At 36.6% G+C, this 22,656-nt stretch overlaps 1 protein-coding gene across 1 annotated transcript in view; it reads left to right on the forward strand.

Annotated features, from left to right (window-relative positions):
* Positions 1–4,934: 4,934 nt before the first annotated feature.
* LOC306879947 (syntaxin-binding protein 6-like) overlaps positions 4,935–22,656 on the forward strand; it is a gene marked incomplete at both ends in the record, with an annotated part of 39,254 nt that continues 21,532 nt past the window's right edge. The window contains 5 exons of the mRNA XM_079433178.1: positions 4,935–5,091; positions 5,204–5,334; positions 5,406–5,655; positions 5,782–5,880; positions 7,487–7,671. Coding sequence (XP_079289304.1) covers positions 4,935–5,091; positions 5,204–5,334; positions 5,406–5,655; positions 5,782–5,880; positions 7,487–7,671 — 822 coding nt within the window. The remainder of the gene's footprint in view (positions 5,092–5,203; positions 5,335–5,405; positions 5,656–5,781; positions 5,881–7,486; positions 7,672–22,656) is intronic.

Here is a 22,656-nt window from a genome sequence, read left to right on the forward strand (position 1 = left end):
AGAATAAATGGGAAACAATACAACTTTATTAATCCCTGAGGGGTGATTTAGCTTTAACCATCAATAATGAGTCATCAAATAGAGACACTAGAGCTGTTGTTCTCAACTGGGGGGTGTAACCCAATAAACAGGTCAGCAATACTGTACATTTTCAAAATGGAAAAAAAAGGGTACAATTTTTCCATACGTTTTGTTGTTAATGTCAAATATGCATTCTATCAAAATAAACAGTATTTTGGTGTAAATCCACCTGTCTTGATAATATGCCCAGTACTGATACTGTTTTTGTTGTGTGTTAAGCTGGTAAGTTCTTATAACTGCGTGTTTTGAGTGTGAATATATCCCCTATAGCATTCTAAAACAAAACCAATCAGAGCGGCTTGTTATTACTAGCTGTATTTTGATTTTTCGAGTCTGCTATTAGCTTATAGCCCAATAGCATCGCCAGCTCGGCTGCCGCTAATCTCGCTTACATTGCTAATACTCTATTCAAACACATTACCATTGTTTCACTGTTACTTGCTTAAATGGCGGATTTGTGTCTACCTTTGAGTGCAGGTGAGGACACATTCGAGCTGCATTCGGTGCAGCTGGAGGCCGTGGAGAAGCAGGCCCAGCTGAGAGAGCGGAGAGCCGTGCTGGAAACATCCCGGGCTGATGCTCACAAGTCCGGGCTAAGTATACAGCATGCTGCTAACACTCCCACCACCTCTACTCCGTGTGTTTCTCTTCACAGACCCTGTGCACCCAAGACGCGATCTTCCCAGATGTCCTTCACTCCGGCGCCGGGACGCCACGGACCCTGGGTGCACCAGCAGCGGAAGACACGAGCCAGGCCCGGGGTGACGACCTCTCCCCCTCCGCACCTCGGGTCTTCGAGATCTCCACCCGGAACCACTTCACTCCCCTTCGCGAGATGTAACGCCACGCTGTGATCGTCGGAGACTCCATCGTCCGGCACGTCCATGCTACGTTAGCTGAAGGTAAAGTGCATACTCACTGTTACCCTTGGTAATATTATTAGAAAATACGGGATTCGTTTTCATTGTTATGCTGATGATACTCAACTATATATCTCAAGACCAGATGAAACTTCTAAACTATCTAAGCTAAGCAATAATTTCCTCCTATTAAATTCAGATAAGACAGAGATATTACTTATTGGACCAAAAAGCAGTACACAGAATCTCTTGAATTACAATTTGCAACTAGACGGATATACTGTTACATCCTCTAAAGTCAAAAATCTGGGTGTTATATTAGACAGCAATTTGTCCTTTGAAAATCATATTTCCCATGTTACAAAAACAGCATTCTTCCATCTTAGAAACATTGCCAAGCTTCGAAACATGCTACCTGTTTCTGATGCAGAAAAACTAGTTCATGCATTCATGACCTCTAGACTGGACTATTGTAATGCACTGCTAGCTGGTTGTCCTGCATCTTCAATAAACAAGCTACAGATAGTCCAAAATGCAGCGGCTAGAGTTCTTACCAGGTCAAGAAAATATGATCATATTACCCCAATTTTACAGTCTCTGCACTGGTTACCTATTCATTTCCGTGTCATTTACAAAATATTATTACTTGCCTATAAGGCCCTAAATGGTTTAGCTCCTGCGTATCTAACTTGTCTTCTACCACGCTACAACCCAACCCGCTCCCTAAGGTCGCAAAACTCTGGACTTCTGGTAGTACCTAGGATAGCAAAGTCCACTAAAGGAGGTAGAGCTTTTTTACATTTGGCTCCCAAACTCTGGAATAGCCTTCCTGATAACGTCCGGTGTTCAGATACACTCTCTCTGTTTAAATCTAGATTAAAGACACGTCTCTTTAGCCAAGCATTCACATAATGCATCTTATAATCTTGTACTGCAGTTATATCTGATCAAATGTACATTATTATTATTCTTTAGCTTGGGTTGAACAAATCATTTTTGCTTAGATGGAACAGCAGCTACGCTAATTATGTCTCTATTTGTTTCTCTGTTTCTGATTAACATCCCGTGGTAACTAGAAATTACAGAAGCTTCAGTCTGGATCCAACCCTTAAATAATCTGAGATGACCGAACACCTGAGAAAAGATGATGCCAACCCCTCAGAGGACCTCCGAGGATGCCAACGCTCAGACAACATACATTACCAAGTTAAATATATTAAGGTTCTGCAAAATATAAATATATTGTGGAAACTTAATTTCCTGTAAAGCTGCTTTGCAACGATTTGTATCGTAAAAAGCGCTATACAAATAAACTTGAACTTGAACTTAAATTGCACTTGCTTGTTTGGGGTCATTTATTTATTTATTTCTAATTAATACTACTTCTATTAATAATGTTACAAAAGATTTCTATTTCAAATAAATACTATTCTTTTGAACTTTCAGATTATCAAATCACCCTGAAAGAATGGATCCTGATTTCCACAAAAAATATTAAGAGGCTGAAACTGTTTTCAACAACGACAATAATAAGAAATGTTTGTTCTGCACCAAATCAGCACTGTGACACTGAACCAGTCATATTTTGGTATCATTGAGATGGTAGGCTATTATACTTTTTATTATTATTATAATTTTTTTATTTTTTTTATTTTTTTTGAGGGGGGGGGGGGCACTAAGCACTTGTTCACTGGAATTGTTCCATTTATTATTATTATTATTATTATTATATTTTGCATTTTATTCTATTTTTCAGTTTTAGTTTCAGTTATATACAGTGCCTTGCGAAAGTATTCATACCCCTTCATCCTTTAAAGCCGTATGTTAAACTGCTTTTAATAAAAAAAATTCCACATCAATCTACACTCCATACACCATAACGACAAAGCAAAAACAGAACTGTCACAACTTTGCTTATATTTATATAAATTTATATTAAAAAAATGAATAAATAAATTGAAATAAGTACATTACATAAGTATTCAAACCCTTAACTCAATACTTAGCTGAAGCAGCCTCAAGTATTTTTGTGTATGATGCGACAAGCTTTGCACATCATCATTTGGCAATTATCTTCCATTCTTCTCCTCACCTCTTCACCTCTCAAGCTCTGTCAGGTTGGATGGGGGCAGACGCACATTTTCAGGTTTCGCCAGAAATATTTGACTGGGTTCAAGTCCAGGCTGTGGCTGGGCCACTCATGGACATCCACAGAGTTGTCTATAAGCCACTCTTGCTGTGCGCTTAGGGTCAGAAGGTCAACCTTCTGCCTAGTCTGAGGTTCTGAATGCTTTGGACTGGGTTTTCATTAAGGCTATCTCTATATTTTGGTGCATTGAGCTTTTCTTCTACTCTGATGAGTTTCTCAGTCCCAGTCGTTGAAAAGCAGCCCCACAGCATGAGGCTGCTACCAGCACACTTTACTTTTGGGATGGTACTGTGCAGGTGATGAGCAGAGTCTGGTTTCCTTCAAACATGATGCTTGGTATTGAGGTTCAACAGACGAAAGAATCCTGTTTCTCGCAGTCTGAGGGTCCTTTAGGTGCTTTTTTTTAGCAAATTCCAAGTGGATTTTTGTGTGTCTTCACTGAGGAGATGATTGAGTCTGGCCACACCAACATAAAGCACAGATCGGTGGAGTTTTGCAGTGATGTTTGTCCTGTATGTACTGCGTACGTATTTTATTATATCATTAGATGTAAATGGCATAAAAATCCCTATTTATCAATTCATTAATATTTGATTGTTCGATTAATTGAATTATGTATTCGCAATTTATGAAGTTCAGTTAAGATTATATGCTAAATAATTCTTTATAGTTATTCCAGGGGAAGTAAAAAAAATAAATGAATAAAAAAATCAGCAGTGCCTTATAACCCTTGTTTCAACTCTAAAATGAAGACACGTTTCATATCAGTTCATTCAGCTGTTGATAAAATCAGTGTCAAGTCACAGTTTTCGGTGTGTTTGAGTGTGTGTGGCTCTGCCTCAAGTACAAGCCGCTAAACTCGACAGCATGTCTGAGCTCACGCGTGTATGGTCCCTAAAGAGCTCTCTCAGTAGGCAGCTCACTGGATATAGCACACATCCTGCAGGGCTTGCCACACGCGCAACAGTCTGTCAGTAGCTGCGGGATAAAGATGGCTTGAGACGCAGACACAGACAGGGCTGCTGGACACTTCTCACCGCTCTGTAGGGCTCGAGGGAGGAAGAAAGCTACAGAAGGTGTGTTGATTTATCTGTTTATTCAAAGATTTGTGTGGTTTTAGGAATTCACAAATTTGTTTTGTGTTTGGAAAACTTTTAGAGCAACGGTGAGCTAACGTGCCATATCTGTATAGATACATAACTTAAACTTGGCTACTATATATAAAATATATACTTTATACTGTTTAAATTATTTTTAAATCTTAGAAAATTGTTTCTATTTTAATATATTTTAAAATATCATTTATTCATGTGATCAAAGCTGAAGTTTCAGCATTATTACTACAGTCTTCAGTGTCAAATGATCCTTCAGAAACCATTCTAATATGATTATTTGCTGCTCAAGAAACATTTATTATCATTATCAGTGTTGAACACGGTGTGCTGCTTAATATTTTTGTGGAAACTGATACTTTTCATGATACTTGGAAGATACTACATAGAAGTTATTTAAAGTTAAATTACAGCAGTAGAACAATTTTTTTGTAAAGTATTTAATGTAAAAAAAATATTTAAAAGTGTATATATATATATATATATATATATATATATATATATATATATATATATATATATATATATATATATATATATATATAGTGCTGTAAAACTATTAATCACTTCCAAAATACGTTTTTGTTTACATACTATATGTGTGTAATTGAATTAATTTATTATGTTTTATAATGGTAATTAGTTCAAATTCTGTGTTCAAATATGTCCTGTCGGGCAAAAAAAAACGTTTTGTTCATGTTTTTGGAAAAATTTATACAAGACATTTTGAAGATGAACATTCAGTCAGCCATCAGCCGTGAGATCTTTGTCCCAAGAGACGAAAAGTTACTGGTAGCCATTGAGGTGAGGAGGAGGATGAAGAGGAAAGGACTGTCCTTCCTCAAAGCAGGTGGCAAGAGGGACTACTTAACCTACCTCTGCCTGTCAGGTAATGTGTGTCTTCAGAAACTCAAAGTATCTAAACTAGTTACTAGTTTAATCGTTTGTCGAGCAGTCGGATGTTCTTGAAGTTTGATGGAGACGTCATTGTTTCCATGTAGTTACTAACAGCAGACCAGCTGAAGTCGTCATCACTAAAGTTAAGAGGTATCGAGGCACAAGACAGCTTGCTAAAAGGTCTCAGTGGTCCGTGGAGCAGCTGCGGCAGGTCAATGGCATCAACCCCGATAAGGTGACCATCCTTCTTATGCACCTTTTATTTTCCAGCATAGTCTGTTATTCTGACTGAATGCATATTTTCAGGACACTCCTGAGTTCGACCTAGTGTTCGACCGCACCACTGATCAATGGGTGGCCAGCTCAGCTGCAGAGAAATGCATGTTTGTGCAGGTTCTGTACCATGCTTATCAAAACTATCGGGAGGCCAAGCTTGCCCAAGCCAACCCAGCATCCCCTGCAGACCAGAAGACACCAGGAACTCCGGAGAACAAGAAGAGCCCTGGTGATCCAAGCCAAACTAGCTTTGTCAACTGTCAGCAGAAGCTAATGGGAGGTGAGTGGGCTGAGAAAGACAGATCGCTGTATTGACCTCTTTGCAGAATGCATATGTATGGAGAACCTGAGAACTATAACATAACAAAGCCCTGTTTTCTTTCTTTCTTTCTTTTCCATATTTCAGATGCTTGTTCTGTTAATATGGTTATCTACCGCTGCAAGATTTTTTTGAACAGAATGAAGACCAGTATGACAGCAAACCAGGGTCGGCCACAGCGAGAAGGTAAGTAGGATTGTGTGTGTGTGTGTGTGTGTGTGTGTGTGTGTTTGTTTGTTTTCCAAATTCATTGTGATCAAATTAGTGTCATATGGTTTTGAAGAACATTTATACAATTTTTAAACAAATATTCAAATTGAATTATGGTGTAACCATCAAGAAAGCAATTCTTTTTTAATACCTTGAAATCAGGTAAAAAAAAAAAAAAGTATGCCTTTTAATCAATAATTCATTCAAAAAATAAATTAAATTAATAATTTTATAAAATTTTTATAAAACATTTTAACATAAATTGTTCAGGTTTTATTTTGATATTATTATTATTATTATTATTAATTAAGGATTTGTTTTTAGGAATAATTTAAATTTTAATCTCAGTGCATACTAATAATAATAATCACTTCTTCACTAAGTCACTTCTATTATTGATATTTTTAAATATTTATTTTCAATAATGCTTACTTCTAATTATCATCATTTGTTTTCAAGAAAGTTTTTATATTTTTTCATAATAATAATAACAACAATAGTAATACTTCTTATTCTTACTCGATATAATTCTTACTCAAAATATATGATATATTTTAAATATATAAATAAATAAATAAAACAAATTAAGAAAAAAAAAAAAATAGTAATAATAAAAAATAAACATGCTCCTCATTGAAAAGGTGTATCCAAATGAATTGCAGTTTCAAGTAATTTTTTAAATAAATTATTAGAAAAAAGAAAGGAATATAATGTCATTGACCCCTGGGCAGTGTATTAGAAATGCATCTTTTAGGCAGTTGCGTTCATTTCCATCCTGCCCTGTCTGTGTCGTTGTGTGGGTCACATCAGTCAGGGTCCAGGCAGGAAGAGAGGGCGCTTTGTCGGCGGGAGGTTGTTTGTAGTGCTCTGATAGATCTCTCGGCAGCGCCAGAGAATGGTTCCATTGCAAAGAGGGCCCGATTAGTTCAGAGGCCACTTTGTTCTGATGAAGGCATGCGCGGGGACACAAAGACAGGCGTTGAGGAGGGGGAGAGGAGCGGAGATGAGTGAAGTGGCACCAGCCTTCACAGCGGATCATGGATGAATGGTGTGTAATGAATGGGAGAGGTGCCAAGCTGCCCTGGAGCCGCAAAATGCAGAGAACCAGTCCACACATCAGCCCTAGTCATAGACTGCCATGTCTGTGTTTTGCAATTAATGAGATTAGTTAATGGCATAGCAGAATTTTCAAGTGTATATAATGGCAATCCATAAAAGAAAGCTGCTGCTATCATTTTCTGTTTTCCCCTTTCATGTTCATTTGTAAATTAAGCAAGCTTATTTCACGTTAGATCAAAAGATCAGAAACAGAGACCCAAAAAACACGCTTTCAGTGAGTGGCTGATCTGGAATATTTGTTTTCCATCACACTTATAGTAAAGCATTAAACTGAAAAACTTATCCTAGACCATGCTCCAGAGCAGCAGCAGACAGTAGATAGAGAAACTTCCACTGATACTAAACTATTCTATATTATTATTCAAATTAAGTCTATTTAGTAACCTATACAGTATATGTGTAAAATAAAAGAATGTTTGTAACGTGACATGATGCTCATGTGTGGTTCTGAATATTTCCACAGCAGCAGCTGTTAAAGCATCCAGGAGCAGGAGCAGCCCGTCTCCTCCGGTGGTGAGGAAAATGGGGAACGTGATGCGGAGGGCAAGTCAGGTTCTGAGTGAACGCGGGGAGCGTCTGATGATGGCCGACGATAAAACCAGCCACTTCCTGCATGGGGCCAAGCAGTTTGCAGAAGCTGCGCAGAAAGTGAGCTACTCTGATTTACTCGAATTTAAACTGCACATTGTCATGAACAACCAGGCAGTGTGTGTATATACAGTATATATATATATATATATATATATATATATATATATATATATATACTCACTGGCCACTTTATTAGGTACACCTTGCTAGTACCAGGTTGGACCCCCTTTTGCCTTCAGAACTGCCTTAATTCTTTGTGGCATAGATTCAACAAGGTGTTGGAAACATTCCTCAGAGATTTTGGTCCATATTGACAAGATATAACATCACGCAGTTGCTGCACATCCATGATGCGAATCTCCCGTTCCACCACATCCCAAAGGTGCTCTATTGGATTGAGATCTGGTGACTGTGGAGGCCATTTGAGTAAAGTTAACTCATTGTCATGCTCAAGAAACCAGTGTGAGATGATTTGAGCTTTTTGACATGGTGCATTATCCTGCTGGAAGTAGCCATCAGAAGATGGGTACACTGTAGTCATAAAGGGATGGACATGGTCAGCAACAATACTACAACGAATACAGGCAATTCACCCTCAATCCAGAAGGGGGCGCCAGCGGTAATGCAACGCTGTTTGATAAGCGGCAGCAGAACAGTAGATAGAGCCATGAGTTGCGCACTTGAAAACAAAGCCCCCTAGACAGTGACCATGTTCTGATTCTGAACGCCTCTCTCACTGACAAAAGAGTATACTTTAAAGGCTTGCACACTCAACTGTTTGCAAAATGGAGCTTCGATAGAAGCTATCGAGAGGTAGGATACTCGTGTATCCTACCTCTCTCATTTGGCACAAATCCAAATATTCCATAATATTTCCATATTTGCGATGTAGCTGAATGCAAAACTATTATTTATGTAAATTATAGGCTTTGTACTTCAGTCGCACTTCAATGGTGACACAGAGGCGGGTGCGCTGATGTTTGGTTGACTGTATTTTATTTTGACAAAGTACCAACTGCGCTGTCAAGTTAGCAATGCTGGAACTGATATGTTTTGTGTGTGTGTGTGTGTGTGCCAGCACAATTACTTCAACTGATTCCTTATACCAGCAGAATCAACTTAAAGGTGCCATAGAATGCATTGATACAATATTTTACATTGTTCTCTGATATCTACATAGAAGGTATGTGGCTTAGGTAAGTGCAAAAATTCTCTAGAAACGGTTTTACATGTTCATTTACAGCCCTAGGATTTCTCTTGTCTGTTATTGGCTTATTTGGAAGGGTCATGAATATTAATGTTGAGCTCTGCTCTGATTGGCTGTTTCACAGTGCGGCTCATTTCAGTAGCTCTCACAGCAGGAAGGAATCACAGGAAAAATATATATTTCAATACTTTCTCTCGCAGTTATATTGTCGGGTAATTATACTGTATATAAAATGAGGGTATCAGGGAGCCGCTATTAATATGCGGGGCATTTAAACTGCTTTCAAATGCATGATCACGTTTTACTTTCACTTTCGCTTTCGAGATTTGCGATCGCACAAACTCTGTTTATACTATGGAGCGGCAGCACTTACCACACATTTTATAAGATCAGATGCCTGTCAGTGGTGCTCAGGATCTGTAAATCATTCGCCATCATCCTCATCTCTCCTTACTCTGTTTATGTGGTAAGTGAAATCTTATGTACTGTAATGTAACAGCCGCTAGCAAGAAGCTAACCATGTCCCTTTAGTGGCTCGCATTATTTTATTAGAACGCGTTATTTGCTTCGCGTGCCTTTCTGAATACAGACACCAACCCATCCCTGCACTTCACATCCCCTGCACCTGGAACATAACATTTATTTCCACGATCTGCCATTTTCACTGTTGTCCTCACTTGTTTCTTCACAATACATGCAGAACTTCTGATGGGTTGGCAGCTGTCCTAGAACATGGGCGGGTATATGCAAATGTTGGGGGTGTAGCTATTAGTGATCCTGTCTGTTACGACACAGTCGGTGTTATGTTCTGATTCGCCTATTTTTCAGTGGTCTTTTTTATTCATGAGATTTACATAAGAAGGAGGAAACAATTGTGTTTGAGGCTCACTGTATGTCATTTCCATGTACAGAACTCTTATTATTCAACTACGCCAAGGTAAATACAGTTTTCCATTCTATGGCACCTTTAAAACACTCCACATTTATTGTCTTATTAATAATGCAACACTGCAAATGGTCCACTTTTATTCGTGTACACTCACAATGAAAAGAAAACATTGTGCTTTGGTAAAATAAAGAAAACAAATGGGATCCTTTCTGTGAACAAATTAAGTGTCACAAAAATGAACTGAAACTCAGCAAACTGTATATAGGCTACGTTACGTGTCACACTGTTTTTCCCCCTTATTTAACTAAATCAAATATATTTCAAGTATTTATTCCTTGTATGTATATATTTATATATAATATTATAATTTAATATAATATTTAGTATTTGCATATCTAGATGGGAAAAAAAATGTAATTTGTACTACTGTGTGTTCAAAATAAATGAAAAGAAACCTAGCATAGTAGATTTGTTGTATTTTACAGTGTCCTCCAAAAGTATTGGAACCGTAAGGCCAATTCCTTTATTTTTGCTGTAGACTGAAAACATTTGGGTTTGACATCAAAACCAACTGATGTCACTAACAGTTGATTTAGGGTCTTTCTTTACAGCTGTCACAATGTTTCTGTCGTCAACTGCAGATGTTTTCCTTGATCTACCCGTTTGAGGTGCGTTACTTAGTACACCAGTGGTTTCTTTCTTCCTCAGGAGATTCTGAATGGCTGTACTTGCTATTGCCAGTGTTTGTGCAATGGTTTGATTGATTTTTCATCTTCTCTCAGCTTCACAATTGCTGTTTTTTCACCCATAGACACCTCTCTGGTTTTCATGTTGGTTACATGTCTAACTAACTATAAATGCAGTCTGCATGGATCTGAAACTGAGCGCAGACATTCAGTGCTATTTATTGTTTGAATAATCAATTAATAGGACACACCAGGGCAACAAAACACACCTGTCAGTCACATGTTCCAATACTTTTGGTAACATGAAAAATGGGTGGGTTCAAACAAAAGTTGTGTATCAGATCCAGATGAAAATACCTGTAAATAAAAATGTTAATCTCTCATCTCATATTCATCTTTTGATGTGAAACCCAAATGTTTTCAGTCTACAGCAAAAATAAAGGAATTGGCCTCACTGTCCCAATACTTTTGGAGGGCACTGTATGTTGTTGTACCGAAATCATATCGAACCGTGACTCCCGAACCGTGACATCTGTGTACCATTACACCCCGTGTATGTGTGTGTTTGTGTGAAATATCAGTTTCCATTTCCAAACATTCGTTTTGCCATTAATTGTAATACTCCAGTGACATTTTTGTTTGCACAACAGCCAGTGCTCCACACAGAGATCTGATCTCATCATCATCCAGTCTGTCTGGAATGACATGAAGAAACTGAGACAGACTAAATCCAGAAGAACTGTGGCAACGTCTCCAAGATGCTTCAAGAAACCTACCTGCAAACTACCTGAGCAATGTGCAAGTGCACCAAAAGCTGCTTTAAATGCAAAGGATGCTCACACCAAATGTTGATTTAATTTAGTTCATTGAAGTTAATTAAGGAAAATCTTTTTTTTTTTTTTACTTTTGCCAGCATCCTCATTTTACAGCATTTTTACACAAGTTCCTAAAACCTTTAATAGTACTGTAGATTTGCAGGTAGGTTTCTTGAAGCAGCTTGGAGATGAAAAGTCTCAGTTTTTTTTCTTCTTCTGATTCTACATGTCATTCCAGACAGACTAATGATGATGAGATCAGATCTGGCTTTTGTCAGACTCCTTGTACAAACAAAATCTCACTGGATTATTATAATTATGGCAAAATGAATGTTTGGAAATGTAAACTTATATTTTCTACTGACACACAACAGCAAAAGATAGAAATAACTGACTTAAAACAATTTTTTAGCTGGTGAAATACTAGTGTTCTAATCATTTTGGCCACCACTGTATGTATGTATATATAAATGTGTGTGTGTATATATATATATATATACATATATACACACACACACACACACACATACACATACACACACACACGCACACACACACACACACACACACATAAACCATTTCAATGAATTATATGTAATTAAACTAAAGCATCACATTTGTCTTTATTCCCACAGCTGGCTCTGAAGCAGATTTAGAGGTGTTCCTGAAGGCCTGTAAATACACATTTTAAAAAGAAGCTCCTAATCATCTGGTCGCTGGATATTTTGAAATATAACTTCTCATCTAATTCAGATGCTGTTTTTTGAGTGCAAAGCATTTTGTTCAGCTTCCTCTTCACCTGCGGATTGGACTCATATTTATGTATTTAGTTTTTCTTAATGTATTTTTAGCAAGCCATTGTGCTGTGCTGTGGCCTGACTTGCAGATTTGTTTATTTTGCCCTTTCTACAGTAAGCACAGTATAATATAGCAGCAGGTGGCTGATCCTGTTCTGCTGAGATATGTAATACTACTAAAACTGTGTTTGTTTTGCAGTTTTTTTTCTTGCAAAATAAGAAGAAATTGCCTCCTTTGAAGTAATACATCACATTGAAATGAAAGGGGTGTAGCTGCACTTGTGTTGACTGATTAAAAATCTTTATGCATTGTTGATCTGCAAGCTACAGCATTTCAGATTGTAATATTTCTTTTCTTTTTTTTTTTTTTTTTTTTACATGTATCGACACATTGTGAAGTGGCATTTTTAAGGGTTAGGGTTACTTTTGGGTGATATTTCTGTAGGTTTAGCACTTCAGCTTATTGTAAGCACCATTTCTTTTCCATTAACTATATAGCAATTATTTATTTTTAACTCTTAAAATAATACGATTATATAGATATATATATATAACATACACAGTGTGTGTAGTATGTATATATAGGGTTGGGTATCGGTTGAATTTGATCAGTTCCAATTTTGATTCTGATTCTTATTGATTCCCAGTTTCGAATCCTAATGTGGTTAAAAAAAGTCAAACATTTAGATATCAAACATATTTATTCTGTGTCTCTTTGTGCAAAACATTTAATTGCTGTTGAACAAAAATCAGCCAGCTGCATAAAAACTGGACTTGATTAAGAGCTGTGCAAAATAGAGCTGCACGATTCTGGATCATTTTTATTTGATTTTTTATGAAGGTTGTAGTTTTCTCACAAGTCTGAAGAAAGAATATTAGACAACTAAACAAAATCTCATGGAATTTATGAATGGAATGATTCAATGACTGGATGAATCAATGAATCTATATATATATATATACACACACACACACACACATATTTTAACATAACTGAAAGTTTAATGACATTACTTATTTAATATTTTACCTATTTAATGGGGGGTTCAGATTATGACTGCCCACATGATAATGGTTAATTTAACAGTGGTAATTTACTTTAACACAGAGATACTCGTGAATGGCTGTACGTCCCTCTGATGTTTCGTTCTGATCACACGAGGAAGCTGCTTTTATCTGCTTTTTAGATTAAGTTCCTTAAAGATGCTACAAGCTGTTTTATTTCATAGTGATCACAGTGTTTATTTGAATGTGATCTGTGTGTGAATAACACACTTTTGTTCTCCTGTCAAGGCTTTCGTCGTCTCCTGATTCTGTGTAATGTGATAACAGTGTGCTTTGTTTGTGTGACTGTGATCAGCAGTAGCAGGAGCTGCATGTCACGAGAGGCCAGAGGGTGTTTTCCGCATGGAGTCGGACTCCCTGTTTGGTGTTGGCATGTGTGATGCATCCTGTTTTCTGCTGTTGTCCTTATGCTCTCATTTTGTTGTCTCCTAGGCAGCCTATGTGTTATAGCCTATTGCTTTTATGTCCATTTTCAATTTCATAATATATGTGTAACAGAGAATTGTATCTGTCTTTGTCTGTGCTCCTGTACACATTTAAAACATGTTAAATGTGTTAACACCCATCATTTGAGCAATAAATGACGCGGGACCCACTTCTAGTGACGTGTATTATTGCATGATATATGTGACCCTGGACCACAAAACCAGTCTTAAGTCGCTGGGGTGTATTTGTAGCAATAGCCAAAAATACATTGTATGGGTCAAAATTATCAATTTTTCTTTTATGCCAAAAATCATTAGGACATTAAATAAAGATCATGTTCCGTGAAGATATTTTGTAAATTTCTTACCTTAAGTATATCAAAGCTTAATTTTTGATTAGTAATATGCATTGCTAAGGACTTCATTTGGACAACTTTAAAGGCGATTTTCTCAATATTTAGATTTTTTTGCACCCTCAGATTCCAGATTTTCAAATAGTTGTATCTCAGCCAAATATTGTCCTAACAAACCATACATCAATGGAAAGCTTATTTATTCAGCTTTCAGATTATGTATAAATCTCAATTCCGAAAAATTGGCACTTAACCTCTTACATTTTGTGGTACAGGTCACATACTGTATGTGTGGTGGTTGTCTTTGCGACTTCTGTCCACTAGATGGCGCTCGAATACAAACAGTTCAACATCATGGAGAAAAGCATCTACCAATTACAATAAATAAATAAATCAAATAAAAAATAAGAACTTTTGAGGAGGTAAGTGCAGTAAAGTAAAAAGAGGACATAACAAATGTCATAAAATGAAATTCTGAACTGTATCTGAACTGTGTTTTATTGTGTGTGTAAATATAATTATACACACACACACACACACACACACACACACACATATATAAAACACAATAAAACATATTTACCAGGTAAACATTTCACTCAAATTCTAAATTAGTATTAAGTCATTAAAGTTGTATATATAAATGTATCATTAAAATAAATATAAATAAATTATATATATATATATATATATATAGTATCAGCATCATTTGAGATGTAAGTAAATAAACAATTTAAGTGTCAATACACACAGACAGATTTATTATTGTAATATAATCATTTAAATTGGATAATTTTATTATTTTATGCCTATAAAACATCAACATAATTTGAGCTATATAAATTATTTATTTTATATAGGCTATTTAGTGCATTAATTATTTTATTCCTATTTGAAGTATTTTATTGTAACAACGCATATATTTACAGTCAGAAAAACAAAAACACAAAACGGATGCCTCCTGATTTGTGGTCTCATCTCATACTCGTATTTCTTGTTAAATGATGAAGCATTTGTGTAGCATTTAGACTTCTTGTGATGGTGCTGGATCAGCATCTACTGTAACTCCTCCTGAGCTGAGACCGAATGAAGGTCAAGGCTCACCGCTTGACTGCAGGATTGATGATTTGTACTATGCATTGACACTGGGAGGATTAATTCGCTCTAATTTCATAATCTGATGTGCTATAGATTTGACCATAATCTGCCTGCCAGAAAACGCGTTTTGGTCATCGATCGATATGATTTAGCATTGTCGATGTGCCTCGCGGGTGTGATATTGACCCGGGAGTTATGTTTCCAGAGCGCGAGGCGCTGTAAAAGCCAGAGGTGCGGGTCTTGACTTTCTGACGATGAGACGGGAATTGAACATCAATCACGTATTGACTCGCACAGGAGCTTCCCTTTTTAGTTTGAACGCTGTACCGGATCTTCAAATGACCACCGAATGACCTTTAAAGGATTCTGAATGGCAACTGACCTTAGAAAGACCTTGGAAAGGTGCATTCCACAGCAGAGAGCTCGTATAATGAGCTTCTCAACCGACTCGCTGATTGTCCTTAAAGCGACAGCTGACCCCATAAAAAAATAACGGAGTGTTTATTTACACTGAGTACAAATAGCCCGCCTTAGATGGTAAGGGCGTCCTTTTTGAAGCGATCGACCCGAGTTCGAACCCGCATATAGCCGAACTTTCTTTATTTACACTTAGTGTAAATACCCTCTATCACTATTTACACAGTGCAAATAGCCGCTGCCTAAAAATGATAATACTGGTAAATTCTGTCATTATTTACTTGCCTCAAGTTGCTTCAAAACTGTATTACTTGGTTTACTTTGTTTTGTGGAACACAAAATATTTATTTATTCATTTGTTTTGTTTGTTTGTTTGTTTATATGAATAAATGAATGAATGAATTAATGAATGAAAAGGTTATTGTGACTTTATCTCACAATTCTGACTTTTTCTTGCAATTCTGAGTTTTTATCTCACAATTCAGGCCTTTTATTGCAATTCTGATTTTATATCTCACAATTCTAAGAATTAAAAGTCAAAATAGTGAGATATAAACTCAGAATTGCAATAAAGAAGTCCAAATTTTGAGATATAAATTCAGAATTGCAAGGGGAAAAGTCTGAATTGTGAGATATAAACTCATAATTTCAAGGGAAAAAGTCTGAATTGTGAGATAAAAACTCAGAATTGCAATAAAGAAGTCTAAATTTTGAGATATAAATACAGAATTGCAATAAAAAAGTCTAAATTGTGAGATATAATTGTGAGATTTGTGTTTTGGGTGACTATCCCTTTAACTAGTCTTCAAGAGCAAGAAATTTTAATGCAAATTCAGGATTTAAAAAAAATTTGAGAATGAAAGTGAAGGGTCTTAGATGGAGAAAAAAATAGCTCTGTTCATTTTCATCATAAATACCCTTCAAAACAGTTATTTAAATATGTTTTAAACACAATCAACAGCCCATGTACCCATAATTCCACATCCCAATGAAAACTATAGCCTATTTGTCACTGGTGAAAATGAAGACCTAGAAAAAGCGATTAGTGAACAAAGAGATCATACACCCGGCGCACAAACATCATTATTCCCCAGCGTTCTCTCTGTTCCAGACAAATGCTGTGTACGGGAGGGGGGAAATGATGAAATTCAATTTGTTGCTCATAAGAAAACAGAGAGTAGAAGAGCAGGAGAGAGAGATATTGAGAGATTTAGGCCAGATGTTAGTTAACGGAAAAAGTGGGACAGGAGAGTGTTTGTTTATTTCTCTCTCTATCTATCTCTATCTGTGTCAGAAGCCCATCAGGCCCTGGCAACACAGGACTGGATGAGTTCTCAGCCTCTCTGAGGGGATGTCCGACCCACCAGCAGTCTCATTCAGGACAGACATAGAGCAGTGAGATTTTAATGGACTTGCAGTTAGTCGGGTCATGCACATATGCATCTTGATCCTAATAATCTCCAGTTTGTATTTACATAGATTCAGTCCTAACAGATCTAACAGGTTGGAACTTGCAGCAAATAATCTGCAATGCATTATAAAGTAAGAAATATTACATTAGTATTAAGACATTCCTGTTGAAGCTCTATAACTGATTAACAGTGATTTAAAGTCTTAATGAACTGATGACGCCAACACAGCAGTCATTAGACGTGAGCTGATTCACTTGAGTTAACAGATGTAGCCATGATCTCAGACAGACAGGATGTGCTAGTAGAGAAGTTAAATTGTATGACATACAAGAATGTTTATAATATAAAAACAATATTTAAAAAAATCTAAAAAGTTTATATTAGAAGAACACTCTTTGTATTCATATTGTTTTAATATACTGTAGTTTTCAAGAAAATTTCTAACTGAATCACTTGTCTCTAATCAATTCAATTCAAGTTTATTTGTATAGCGCTTTTCACAATACAAATCGTTGCAAAGCAGCTTTACGTTTATATTTAGGAGTAGGTTATTTACAGTAAAAATCATGCAGATAGTGACAAATTAAAAGCAATCAGACGGTAAACACTATTACAGTTTTTCTCGATTGCTTAAACACATTTCTTGAAATTATGCCTCTTTTTTGCGAACTCCTAACTCAAATTCCCCAAACGTCCTATATTCAGGTCAAAATGAAGCTCTCCACTCAAAACAACTAAATCTTGCTGAAAAACCAAACTTTGCTCTCAGACATGACACACAAGCAGTCAAAAACACACACGCTACAACACAGTTTTACACACTGATGAGATCAATTCAAAACAATACGACGAAAAAACAGTAATAAGTGTGGTACCACCCAAATGTTTTATTCCTCAATTTAATGTACTGTAATGTAGAGTACAATACAGCAAACAACAACAAAAATAATTATTCTGCCCCAGAATCCCGTCTTTGGTCAGGGACAGGCCAAAGAACCTCTTCAACATCACAGACTATACTGGCCTTGGCCAGGCAGCGGGGGTAAAATCCTCTTGCTTGCCTGATGTCCTTGTGTCCTTTTTCACAAACAAGATAGGCAAAATGCTTAGTCATGTTGTCAATATAACAGTGCACTCTGTTAGTATTACCTGATGTAAACTATGACAACAGTTTGGATGACAGTTACTGTACTGAAATGCAGAAGGATGCACTTCTGATGTATGCCATATATCCATTTCAAAAGTACAAATGTACACATTACTGTATGGGATATTGATTGAAAAAGACTGGCTATGATTCACAGTTACACTTTTACTAGTGGACTGACCGAAAAACAAACAAACAAAAAAACACACATTACAACGTCATTGTGAAATAGAAAAGAAAAAGAAATATGTGCACAAAGGCGAAAATAAAAATTAGAAAGTCCACTTTCAGAGAACTGGTTTGTCATTGGTTGATCTATATTCTCCTCATTAGTGAAAGTCAAGATTCACTTGGACAGTTCATGCCAAATTGATTACGGTAAAAGTCTAAATATGCTTGACAGTTTATGACAACTAGATCAACCATTTTGCATTTACCGTAAGATTGAGATTTTGAGGGGTAAGGCACAGAGATCTATATAATACATCTTGAGAAACATGACAATAGTAAATGATAATGAAGGAAACCGCAGACAAATGTACACAAAGATGTACCATGCATGTACCAAAGAAATCGCAACTTGTTCAAAAGAATGAGAAACTTTTTATGATGTGCACAAGTGACTAGATGTGGAGTTTGAACAAGTTTTGAGAATTTGATTTCTGATCTGAGAAATGCACCAAAGACACTGAGAAACACTGTAAACTGACTTTAGCCCTTTTATCTCCATCGAAGGTTCTGACTGGTGTGTGATTAATTTTGACTCCTAGTGTTTCCACTTGGTGTGCTAATTGAGATCAAACTGTGCAGATTTCGGTCATCTCAGCTCTTCGGAAGGGTTGGATCCAGATTGAAGCTTGAGTAATTCCTAGTTGCCTTGGTATGCACACATGCCACATGTATTTCCCATGTGTGAACAGACATTCATTTCAAAAAAAGTTTTAAAAGTAAAAGTAAAAAAACAAACAAAAAAAACAAATACCATGCATTATTAATTTATAGTTTTTAGTTTTTTTTCTCTTTACAGTCTGACCTTGATTCATCATATACTTTACTGTATATATATATAATGTACATGACAATTGTGTTTAATCTGGGAAGAATAGATCTGCTACGCTGCTGCTGCGGCAGAGCAAGTACCGACTTGCTACTGCCAATATATCCACAACATGCTGCTGTGAGCATGTAAGAAATACTGCTGCTGCACATATAACATATATGAAATAACCCCCATATAGCATACATGAAGCACCCCGTAGCAGATCTATACAGGTGGAGCTGGGGAAGGTGGAGGGTTTCTTGCTGTTGCTACCACTGCTACAGCAAGCACTGGCCGATAATTTAAATGTTGAGCGGAAATTCATTGGCTGCTGATACAAAAAATAAATAAAATAGCTGCGCTTTTTGAATAATGATGTCATTATGTCAGATTGCTTTTGACCTATTGGACTGCGCCACCTAGAGTCTCATGCTAGAACTTTGGATATATCCGGATAAGAAAAAGAGCGTCAATGACTCTAATGTCATAGATCCAAATAAGAAGAGCCATTTAGGACCCTTTAAAGTCATGGAAAGAGTGCTGTACAGCTGCCAGAGCAGGTTGCGTTATGCTCTATCAGTTGATTTCTCACAGGCCTTTCACCAGTGACTCTGCGATATCTCTCACAGTAGGGCCATATGGTTCTCTCCTCTTCCGTCCCAGCCAAACCTCTGCTAACCTTCAGAATTCAAGTGCTGCCAACCCATTTGTCCTCTGAGAGAACACTGTCTGGGTTACCGTCTCTTACCTGTCACGTCTCTGTCTCTCTTCGGGACTGAGGAATATCCTGGTGTACCTGTCGTGTACCTGTTCTGAAAATAACGTCTGTGTATTTATATAATTACTCTCTTTATCTCCTTCCAGTCAAATCAAAAACTTTTTATTGATGCATTGTGACGCAGCTTAGTCTGGTTTTCAAATTAGCGCATGGCTGTATGGGACCGGAGCCAAGCAGGGGACAGTTTAGGTAAATAACAGGCAGTTCTAAGCTCCTTTGAAGATCACATCCTTAATCCCTCGCCTAGTGATTTATGAAGGGAGAGGTAGGTGTGTGTGCCTGCATACAGGTTCATGGTCAGGACGCTGTGCAGATATTGAGAGGTAGACACTTCCCGCGAGGTCAGCGGTGCTGTTTTCATCAAAAGCATTGCTGAACCTCGAGGATTCTTTCAGTTGAATGTGACAGGGTGGTTGATTTATTTTCAAGTTAAATATGCTGTATATCAAACAAAAATGTTTAATATATCTGTATATCAAACAAATTTCAAGAAGCATTTTGTATCTTTAGCTCTATGGATACTAATAAATATAGTAGCTACATTTATTAATTTGGCAGATATTTTATGCAAAACAAGTTAGATGAATCAGTGTTGCAGCAGTAGCTACTCTAGAAATTAATGGGTGATTGGGGCAAAAATGGCATTACAACTAATAGAAATGTCCCCAAAATTCAAGATATGGGGGCAAAAATAGTTTGTTTTATGCATGAATGTATGTATTTATTTATGTATTTATTAAAATTTTTAGATAATTAAGCCTATACCATACAAAACAGAATGCTTGGGAATCTTATTCCCCCATTAAGATTACAAATGCGATATTGATTTTATATAACAGTTCAATAAACAAGATTGACTAGTACTATTTAGGCCCCGCTTACACTAGTGCGTTTTCCTTTTAAAACGCATAACTTTTGCTACGGTTACGCCTATCGTTTACGCTACTCCGGCGTTTTCAAGGTTGAAAACGGAGACTTTTGAAAACGCTTCAGACCCCGTTTTAGTTTGAAAACTCCGGGGTTGCTTTTCAGTGTAAACGGACCAAAACGGAGACTGTTTGGCTGCCCACATTCTCTCTGCGTATCCTTGAAGACCGTGTAAATCATGCTTATTGTTGTACCCATAGATGTGTATGGGTAGATTCCCCATTCGACCGCTCCAAGCACGCAGATGCGTCCGCCATCTAAATAATAGGGCATCTGCCTATACATATCTATGGTTGTACATGCATGAATGATTTTTTTTTCCCATGTGTGAAACGCCAATGTAAACGAGGATCGTTTTCATTCTAAAACGCCGTTTTAAAATGAAAACGCACTATTGTAAACGGGGCCTTAGATTTTATATTTTCTGTTTGTGATCTATTTTTCAATGAAATTATTTCCAAACTGAGCCACAGCAGAACCGTTGCACAACTTTTGAGTGAATCTGTATTTTGGAACAAATTGGTTGAGTGACTGATTCAACGAGATGACATTCCTATTTTTATATTCCATTTTTTATCCTATACCATTATTTACTATCTAAATGTCACTTCAGATGCAGCTACTGTGCCACATCTACACCTGTGCAAAGATGGATTTTGTTTATACTGATTGATTTGACTAGTATCAGCCCTATAGTGTCTTGTTACTTTGGCCCTCTTCGGTCATTTTTGACCGAAAAATTTTATATTTTGAAATTTAAAAAATCTTAGCTTCATCAGAATGAGATGACACTTGGTGACTTCTGTCACATTAGCAATATGAACACACAAAAAAATCATGGACATGATTCGGATATGTTAAAGGGTCAAAAAAAAAATAGTCACACTTGACTTCTTCGCGGTCAAAAATGACCGACATAGGAAATGAATGGGAAATATGAAAAAATGTGAAAAGTCAGTGAATCTTTTGGTGGTACAAACTAAAAATCAGTCACTGGTCAGAAAAAAGTGTGCAGCCATCAAGGGGTGACTGTCTGGAATATCAGGAGTGCAAAATAGACACCCACACGTGCACACACGCACACACACAGAGAAATTAGCTGGTAAGACAATTTTAGGGTTGATGACTGCAGAGCTGGTCCCTGCGCGGCTCGTGCCTCACCTCATCTAATCTTTTAGAATGTCTAGATACATATCTAAATGCAAAACCTAAAAAAATTAAGAAAATTATGTCTAATAAACAACAGGAATCCAAAAGCCTCTGTATATATCTATATAGGGTGCTAATACAAGAAGGTTACGCAACATTACAGTTGCGTACAACATTACATAAGTTTTTATTTTTTAATGCCTTCAGATGGCCCAATTCTCACTTCAAAAAATGCCTTCACTATTTTAATGTGAAATATTGCATTTATTTAAAAATAGTAAAAAAATAAAGAAATTTAAAAATTAAAAAAATACATATGAATTCCAATGGAGAAAATAGCTCATTAAAATTTTATAAATATTGAATAGCATCATAAAATTCCCTCAAAATCATAAATAATAATAATAAAATATTATTGAACAAAAATATATTACATTGATTTTCCTGAAAAAAAAAAAAAGTTACATTTCAAGGCTTCGGTCACTTTTGACCGCGAAGAAGGCAAGTGTGACTCCTAAACGAAGAGGGCCAGAGGGCTAAATGAATTGACAAAATTTAAGAATTTGATGTAAAAGATTACACATCTTTGTACGGAAGTTCTAAGCGGCCATGCATTATTATAATTTTTCTGTCTTGTTTTCTCGTGATCACGACTTAATTTTCTCGTGATCTCGACATAACGAAAGTGGTTTTGTCGTTATCACGACTTAATTTTCTCGTGATCTCGACATAACGAAAGTTTTTTTGTCGTTATCTCGACTTAATTTTATCTGTGTATTCGGCATGAGAAAATGCTATAGAAGCAGCATCATCGCAGCATCATGGATGATCGGATTCG

This window comes from Barbus barbus (genome assembly GCF_936440315.1).
Source record: "Barbus barbus genome assembly, chromosome: 14".
Lineage (NCBI taxonomy): Eukaryota > Metazoa > Chordata > Actinopteri > Cypriniformes > Cyprinidae > Barbus > Barbus barbus.